This window comes from Limulus polyphemus, unplaced genomic scaffold (genome assembly GCF_000517525.1).
Source record: "Limulus polyphemus unplaced genomic scaffold, Limulus_polyphemus-2.1.2 Scaffold2432, whole genome shotgun sequence".
Taxonomy (NCBI): Eukaryota; Metazoa; Arthropoda; class Merostomata; order Xiphosura; family Limulidae; genus Limulus; species Limulus polyphemus.
The window spans coordinates 51,409-61,199 of NW_013668042.1; the positions used below are offsets into that span (position 1 = coordinate 51,409).

Genomic DNA, 9,791 nt, shown 5'->3' on the forward strand with positions numbered 1-9,791 from the left:
TATATATATATATATATATATAAAATAAAAACAAAAAAAATTTATAAAACAAAAAAAATTCTTTTCATATCCTCTATGTGGGAAATTTCATAAGGTTTAGCAACCTACGACAAGCAGCAAACGAGTACAAGGTTGTAACTAGAAGAGATAATTGTTTGCTTTACTTCTGTATTTATTGTTCTATTTTTTAAGAAAAATAAGTTTAAGAACTTATCTGTATAAAGTATTAATGTATATACATATATAATGTATAATAATTAAAATGTGACTGTTGTGTTGTTATAAATGGTAGTCATTCTAGAACAAAAAAGCTTAATTTAAATTTACTGCAGTAAAAGTTATAGTATAAATACTTGTGTATATTATACTGATCCTATCGTGAAATGGTTAAATCAACCAATCTTGGAACCATTTTGTTCTCATTATAGTTTCCATACTATAACTTTTAATACACTTTGTGTATCTTCACAAAATTTGGCAGACTTTTAGCAAACATTACAAGTCTTTGGGACACATAAAATCAGATTTTTTTATTAAAGATTTGTCCATGAATGTATGTAGTATTTCTATATACTGGTCAGAATGCTAATTGATTTTCACGTTAAATTATAAACACTTCATCTCAAAAATCTTAGATTTTATTTATGTAATCTCTATAACCTCCTAAATATATTTAAATTTTTTTTTTGGGGGGGGGGGTTCAGTAAAAGTTTATATTTTACCTGTTATTTTCTCTAACCTAATTTTATACTATGTTGATCAATTTGACTGACCTCTTAACCACCAGAAAAAATCGGAATATATCTAAATTACATTTTTTTCTTTGTACAATGACATTGAATTATATTATGTACAAGCTACTCTAGAACATAATTTGTGAAAAAATTTTATTATCATCTTTGACTTATTTCACCTAATCTAACCTTAACTAACAAAGAAAGTTTCTTATTTTTACATTTTGGGTACTTTTATAATTATAAGTAAAATATACACATGAAAAAAAATTACTTACCTCGGTCTTCTTTTTTTTTACTGTCGATGACACTTAACCCTACTTTATTTATACTAATAGTAGTAATGCACTAGATAATTTTTTATTTCATTAAGTAATGCACCAAAAAACATAAAATAATAATAAAGTGCAAAAAGAAGACAATGTCGCTCAGCTACCAGAAATTTTCTGGCTTTCTAACTATGCGAGAAGAGCTGTTAAAACTTAGCTTGTCAATGTGTTTCTTGTGGGAATGAAGCTTTAACTGAAAGCAAAATTGACAGAAAACAATGTAATATAATAGATAACTTCATAGATAAACCTTGGCTTTCTGCTTGTTATAAATAATGTAGTATTAAATGTCAGAGAAAACTATGAGCAATTTCTAAAAGTGGATGTGACAGGTGGGTATGGCAAGAGGGATCTGGTTGTCTATTTCATAGCTCTGTAACCAATTAAGATTGAATGCTATAAAATTATGATTTGCTAGAGGGATGACAATATTATAATAAGAAATTTACTTTAATTTCATATTTCTTGGAGGGGTGGTAAATAAATTAGAGAAGAGGGGATGCTTAGAGAACAAATGCCACAATTTTCACACTATGGGAGATTCTGGATTTTATTTAATATTGCCTTATAAAAGTAAGAATGTAAAACTTTTATACTATTAAAATATGGATTATTAGCTACATTCATATGCTATATTTATTGGTATTCCTTGAAACTGTAAAATGGCAATATTTCTGCATTTATAAGGCTATTGCTGTCACTAGACATGTCAAATGATCACTCTTATGTGCAAGTATTTAAAGTGTTTGTTGCATGAGTTTAATAAAATGTAGACATGTTTTTTAAAACTGTTTAATGGTAATTAAAAAGCTCTTAGTGGTACTTAAGTAATACAGGTGCAGAAAAAGATGCCCATGCAGAGAGGGTTAAATGTATAAGCTGTATATTCCACATACTTGGTACATCTTTTCCAACTTGTTTAAATTGTTGAAACTTTTTCTTTCTTTTTTAGGATGGAAACTGTTGGAGGATCTGACTTTTCCATCTTATTTAGATTGTTGTATTTCACACTTTATTGAATGTATAAACTGTATATTGCAGGATCTTCCTGTTCCAACTTCTTTGGACTGTTGTATACCACAGGAATCCTTTGGGGATGCTGTAATGATATTAGAATTTCTGAACAGCTTTGGGGAACTTCTAGAAATGAAAGATTTTTTTCCACAAGGGTTCACACTAGGTTTGTATTTCATCTTATTCACATTATTTAAATTGTGCTTCCTGTATCAAATATATGATTTATGTAGACTGCTTAGAAAGTAGATTATATAAAAACAAAATATATTCCAATTCATTCCTTTAGTTTCATTTAATCCCAGAAAGAAATTTTTACTCTTCAAAAATTGATAAGCTTGAAAATATCTTCAAGTTTTTATGCTTGTTTTCTACAAATGAGACAATTTAAAGATTTCTTGTGCAAACTAGAACATCTGGAAAAAGCTCTGCTAGAAACTGACATAGAAGGGCCACTGAATGATCTGATACAGATGTTCCTGACAGCCATCTTTAGGTTTCAGGAAGAGGAGGAAGAGGAAAGTGATGAAGATAGTGTAGATAATGCCAGTGTTAAGACAGGTAGATTTATTTTTACCTTAAGGTAGATACTCTCATTGTTAAGACATTTTGGTCTATCTTGTCCTTAAGGTGGAAAGTGTCACCAGTTATAAGACATCAGAGGTAGGTCTATCTTGTCCTTATAGTGGAAAGTGCTACCAGTTATAAGACATCACAGGTAGGTTTATTTTGTTCTTAGGATGAATAGTACCAGTTTCAGACAGGTAGACATGTATTTAATTCATTCCACAAGGTAACCAACAGAGTTTTCATACTATAACTTTTAATATATTTTGTGTATCTTGAGAAAATTTGGCAAACTTTCAGTAAATGTTGCTAGTCTTTTGTACATAAAGAATCAGATTTTATAATTAAGTATTTTTACTAAATATTTGTCCATGAATATATGGACTCAGTGATTTTTATATTAAGATTAAAAATACTTTTCTTCATCTGAAAACTTTCAAATAATGTTTGTGTAACCTCTAAAACAGGGGTGGGCAATAATTTTCTCAGGGGAGTCACGCCATGAATTTTATGTTGTTACGGGCTGCACATTTCTGCTATATTAATTAAATGACCTCAACATCGATTGTATAAAGACCCCATTATCTTCTTTCCACAATTGTTGAGAGTTATGGCTGGCAGGATTTGGCCTGTGGGCTGTATTTCATCCAACCCTACTCTAAAACTTAAATAAATATCTTGCTTTTTTTTCAGTAACATTTCATCTTGTATCTGCTATTTTCTCTACCCCTCTATACGGGCTTCATTGATTTGATCAACCTTGTAACCATCATAAAGAAATATAAAATAAATCCAAATTACCCTTTCTTTTTTCTTTCTAGAATGATTTCAGATTTTAAGAGAAAACCACAACTGTTTATCCTAAATAGCTTAAAGCTCACAACAGTCTACATAAGTTTATATTTAATTTTATTGCCCTTGGAACTATATCTTGCTAATATTCCTGTTACACATGTTGTAAATCACTCGGCGAACATAAATTAGACAATAAGGTATACTTATGTCACAATTCTCATTCTAGATGATATTATTCATTTTTTTAATATTCTCTTATAAAATTAAGAACTTAACTTGTATAATATTAAAATATGATTTATTAACTATGTTTTGATGCTAAGTTTATTTGTTTACACTGATATCAGTGTAGTATAATTAAATTTTGAATGTAACTTGGTAAAAGGTTAAGATGTGCACACTTTGACCAACCATAGCCAGAGGGTTAAGGTAGAAAGTTTCAGTGTTTAAATAAGTAGATTTATCTTGTTCTAAAGGTGGAAAGTGCTAGTATTAAAACAGGTACATATATATCTTGTCCTTAAGATGAATTTGTAGTGTTGAAACCAGTTTATTGGATACATAACTGTTTATAAAGCTTAAGCCTTTTGATGTTTGAAACTTTGTAGAGATTTTGAATTTTCATCTAATTGTTTGAAAAGAAAAGCTTCTCCAAAATCTATACTTTCTTCTCTTTTGTGGTAAGATAGCATCAGATCAACGAGATAATGAATTATCTCATCTTCATGAGGACATGACTTTATAGAGTCTGGTTGATAGTATTAGAAACACAGTCCAGAAATAATTAGCTGCATAAAATTGAGAACATGATGTAGCTAACATCCAATAAAGTTGAATTTAAATTATGAAGTTGTCTTCACAATGTTGTTAATGTGTAGCTGACCCTTACTAGTAATGTTGAAATGTGAAGTTGAGTGTTGCCAGTTAGTGTGAAATGTGAAGCTGAAGTCTTTTCCAACACTTGAGTTTGGTGATAGAAATAATTCAAAAAGCTTCTTTTCCAATATATGAATTTTACCATTTATTTCTATGAAGACATATGAACATAAGAATCATTCTGTTCTGAATTTCATAGAGAAAAGCAATTGATAGTAATGTTTCAAACATATATTAAATTTATGTATGTTTAGCAAATAAAAACTTACTGTTTAATATCCTTGAATCGTTAAAAACTTGAAGGCCAAAACATTGAAAGATGATTAAAGCTTTGATCCTCTGTTTAGTTCATACAGCCATAAATTGCTGTGTAAAGTGTAAAATGTTGCAAGTATGTTTTTGTACTAAAATTGTATTGCTAACATTTATAAAGGTGGTTGTTTTTTATTTGTTGTTTTCTTATAACCAGGAGAACTTCAAGGAGAAGAAGACCTAACATTTACAAAAGCTGTTCAAGCAGCTACAGTAGCTTCAGGCTGGCCACAGCTTTATCATGGTAAGGCTGAGATCTTTCTGGAACTGTTAACCCTATGAATACAGGCTGGGTGGGATCAACCAAGCTCATAACCACGAAAGTATCCATGAGAGTAATTATAGTATAATTTTTTATAATGTATGCGTATCTTTACAAAATTTTGTAGATTATTAGTAAACATCACTAGGTTTTCATACACAAAATATCAGGTTTTTAAATTAAGTATTAAGATTTTTTTATTAAAGATTTTCTTGTGAATTTTTTTTCTTTGAGAATGTTGACTATCCAACATGCAAAGTAATTTTGGTTTTAAGATTCAAAATACTTTTCTTTATCTGAAAATTGACAAGTTTCATTTGTGTAATCTCTATCCTTCTAGATAATCATCAAACGTTTTTTTAATAGAAATTAATATTTAATTTATTTTATCAGTGTTAACTCAATATGGTGTTGGCCGATTTGACTGACCTCATAACCATCATACACATTAGAAAATAAATCTCAATTACATTTTTTTTTGTTTTAGAATAACTGCAAAATGTAAGAGGAAATCACAAATATTTGTTCTAAATAGCTCAAATCTCATAACAGTATAAATCTATTTATATTTATTAATTTTTGTTTTATTGACCTTTCAACTGTGTCTGAATAATAATAAAAAAAAAAAAGAAATACTCGATGCAAGTTGAAAATCACATGGCGCACGTGCTGCTGGTGTTTATACCCCATGAAGGTTTTTATTATTTTTCTTCCATTATCTTGCCAAATAAGTTTCTACTTTTTACATTTTAGTTACTTTTATAATAATTAATAATGAAAACAAATGAAAAATAAGAAAACCTTGTAATTAAATATCAAACATTTTTATTTTCAGTAAAACTTTATATTTTATCTGTTATTTTCTTTATTGTAACATTATACTTGATTCTCCAGGTTGTGGGTAAGTAATCAAAGTATAATGAAAATAAAGGTTGCAAGTGCAAAATAAAATGTATAGTATTGTTAGTATTGAACATAAAATTTCAAAGTATTTATGGTCAGAGTTTACACTTCTCACCTTTTCACACACTTATTTTCTGTAGTTATTTTATTTCCAGCAGATGACCTAGAAAAAAACAAAATGAATAGTACTGTCTGTCCTTTTCAATATAGACAATGAAGTTCCAAAGTAAATCTCTTGAGTTTTTTTCTAATCTTTTTACACATATTTCCTATGTTTATTCTACTGTTAGTGGCTGAAGTAGAAACCTGCTGTATATAAAGAAATGAATCGCCATTCCTGGTTAGATGTTACTGTACTTTGACATTGTCAATACCAAATAAGCTTTGAGGCACAATTCTCAGAACTTTCCCTGCTTTGAAAACACAGTTGGGTAGGATTTATCAACTTGTTGACAGTATAATGATTACAATGAGAATTGTCTAAACTATTATAAAATGCTTATGCAATGGCTTTGTAGAAAGTCTGGGCTGATCCAATAAACATGGTAGGTATTTAAATGTTGATTGATAAGCGAATGTTTCATATAGTCTATTCGATCCCAGCTGTGTAAACACAATGGGGTAGGATTTATTGGCTTGTTTACACAGTACAGTAGTTGCAACAAGAATTGTCTAAAGTACTATATAAAAGAGAGAGAAAATATCTATGATATGGTTCTGTACAAAGTTGTATCTGATCCAGTAAACATTGGTGGTCAGGATTTAATGGTAATATAGATGTGAAAGTGGTTATGACCATCCTCTTTCTCATTGTACCATACTTACACAGTAACCAATAAATGTGTAGTTTCCAATATTTTGTAAGGTACAGTAAGGTTTCAGTTACCATACATTCCATATGTGTGTGTAAAATCTATATATATTATTACTATTTACAAATATTTAAAATTCTGTTATTTTTCTTAAAACATAGAACAGCAAATAAAAAATGTTTGGAAAACAATAATCTCCACTACTTGCAATGTTTTGAAGTTCCTTTTTGTGCTCGCGAGTCGTGCTTGCTAACTCTCATTGTAAGCCTTGTCCAAATTCACATGTGGAGGTAGAAAAAAAAATTTTGTAGACTTTATATATGCATTTTTGAATACCAAAAAAATTATAAATGACTATACCGATACCTCAAAAATCTATTGTAATTTACTAGGCTTTCTTACTATGCTGTATTTGGGTCTAAAAAAATCTAATTTCTCATCAGAAAAGAGCATTTATCATAATACTTCAAACTCTCCAACGATATAAGAGGTTTTCTCTCGTAAATAACTTGCAAAGACTAACAGAATTACATAGAGGATATGTAGAACTTCCAGTTGGTCGATTCAGTAAGTATTATGATATCTCAGCAACTAAAAATGATAAAGTTCTTATTCTATATTCTACCTTGCTAATATCAGAAATTTGAGTTTATAATTTGTATGAAACTATAGACATTGTATGGTGGGCCTCATAAAATGTAATCTGACCAAACCCAGAAGACTACGTACCAGTGTGACACACAAAAATCAATATTTAGCAATTGGTTTTTATATTTATTTTTAAATTAAGAAATTAACTAATGTAGAATACTAAAATTTGATTTATATTCTACAATTTGATACTAAGTTTATTGACATGCATTCATAAAATAGAAAGTTCAATAAAATTTTGAATGTAAGTCTAGAAACGTAATGACATGCCCTCTGACCCCTATCGTCTCGATAGAGTTAAACCCAAAGAGTGGACAGTTTCTGTCCTGTAATATTTCTGGTATTTTTAATGTCAGAAGTTAAGCTGCTTCTATCCTGTAATCTTTTTGGTACTGCGAAACTCTTCAGTTGTAATGTGAGGGGTCATTCTTCAAAATAATAAAGAATCTCAATAAGATGACATAATATTTTTGTATAGAGTATGGTGATTAATGTATGATTTGTTACTGTTAGGAACCAGTCTCAAACATATGCCACTGGATGCTTTCACCATAACAGAAGTCCTACGCTTGCACTTGTTGAGCTCTGGTGCCCTGGGCAAAACAAGAAGGAATCTCACTTCAAAAGAAGATCCAGGATTGTGGTTTCATATAGAAGAAGGAAACATTTTGAAGAAGCTCTCATGTGTCAGCATTTTTGAACTGTCTACTGGTAAGAGCTGATAGTATTTTTCATTAAGTAGAAATTTATACATTTTGTACATTTTTAAGATTTCTCTGTAAATTACAAACTTCTGCATTTATCTATATTGTTGCAATTTGGTATTTATATACCAAATGATTCTTCTTAGGAGAAAAAGTGAAGATTCTAAAAGTGTTGGCTGATCAAGTACTAACATTTGATGTGATGAGAGATGTGATTGAAGAAAATACAATTAAGCTACGACAAGCAAAAAATGAATTAAAGCAGTTACAATGGGCATTTACTCGTAAGGAAAGAGAAGAGGCTTCAGCAAAGTAAGTGAGATATTTAGTGGATGTTTGACAGTGCTGAAGTAGGGGCAGAGGATATTTGATCAATTTAAAATACAAGAAATTAATGTATTTTCAATAATTAAGCATTACATTTGTGTATTTAATTTTTTATACTATCGTTTTTTGGTAAACCTTTAACATTAATAGTTTAGTGATTTGCTTGATTTACTATAGAAGCAGAAATGGTTCCCAGAAATGCTTAATCTTTTACAAGTAACAAACTTTAAAAATGTGAATTGATATGAAGTAGTAATACAATTAAACTACTTTTTTTCACCAGAATAAAAATATTTGGGCAGTATCTTTTACAATTCTTCTGTGTCAGCATCAAATTAGCTAAATAGCAGTAACCATTGTCACTTCTCTGCTTTACAGAACATTTTAGCTTACAAGGGTTAAACTAATTGGCAATAATGCTTTGAGTCAGAAGGAAAAAACATGAAAATAACTATTTGTTAATATGGACTTTGTGCACAACCTTGAGATTGTGTTAGGAAAGCTAGTAAATTGATAAAAAATAAAACATTAGGCTCTGCAATTTAATAGTTTATAAATTTGAAGAATCAGTTATAGAAAAACATGTTTTAAAACTAGACTTGCTTCAGTCTTAACTCTTTCCATGTGGGCTCTGTCGTATTAACAGACATTGTAAACATTTTATACTCCTTACAGTTTCCATACTATTACTTTTAATACAGTGTGTATTTTCACAAAATTTGGCAAACTGTCAATAACCAAAATTATATTTTTTACTTGAGTATTTTTAATAGATTTGTATGTGAATATATTGTGTAGTTTTGTTTATTAGCCTGAGTGCATAGTGATTTTCATATTAAGATTAAAAATACTCATTCATCTGTAAATTTTGAAATTTCATTTTTGTAATCTCTAAAATCTTCCAAGTAATTATAAGACTGTATTTTAACTGTTATTTACTCTACCCTAACTCCATATATGAGGTTGGTCAAATTGACCAACCTTGTAACCACTGAAAGAAGTTCAAAATAAATTTAAATTACCCTTTTTTTTATTCTTTCTAGAATGTCTTCAAATTGTAACATGAAACTACATTTATATATCCTAAGTAGCTTGAAATTCTTAACAGTATACATCTATTTATAATTAAATTTTATTGTTTTATAGCCCTTTGAACTGTGTATAACTACTGTCCATGCCATTATAAGTTGTAAATCACTCTGAGAATGTGCAGGTCACGTTACACTATTGAATTACATTACCCACAAGTTACTAAGAGTTGTTCGCATCCATGCCTCGTGAACTATTTTAATTATATTATTATTACTTATTTTACCTAATCTAGTCTTAAGTAACTTAAAAAGACCCATATTTTTAGATTTTAGTTACTTGTGTAATAATAAATAAAGAATAAATATGATAAACAAGAAATAAAGTACTTACCCAATCGTCTTTTTTTTTGCTCTTGATTGTCGATGGCAGTTAAGCCTTCTTTTTTATACTAATGTTAGTAACATACCAAATAA

At 29.2% G+C, this 9,791-nt stretch overlaps 1 protein-coding gene across 1 annotated transcript in view; it reads left to right on the plus strand.

The window, feature by feature from the left end:
* The window catches only part of LOC106466941 (bromodomain adjacent to zinc finger domain protein 1A-like), a 61,172-nt gene that overhangs the window by 14,994 nt on the left and 36,387 nt on the right, over window positions 1–9,791 (plus strand). Inside the window, exons 9-13 of the mRNA XM_013927259.2 lie at window positions 2,105–2,243; window positions 2,489–2,638; window positions 4,785–4,871; window positions 7,769–7,966; window positions 8,106–8,271. Of these exons, the coding sequence (XP_013782713.2) occupies window positions 2,105–2,243; window positions 2,489–2,638; window positions 4,785–4,871; window positions 7,769–7,966; window positions 8,106–8,271 (740 nt within the window). The remainder of the gene's footprint in view (window positions 1–2,104; window positions 2,244–2,488; window positions 2,639–4,784; window positions 4,872–7,768; window positions 7,967–8,105; window positions 8,272–9,791) is intronic.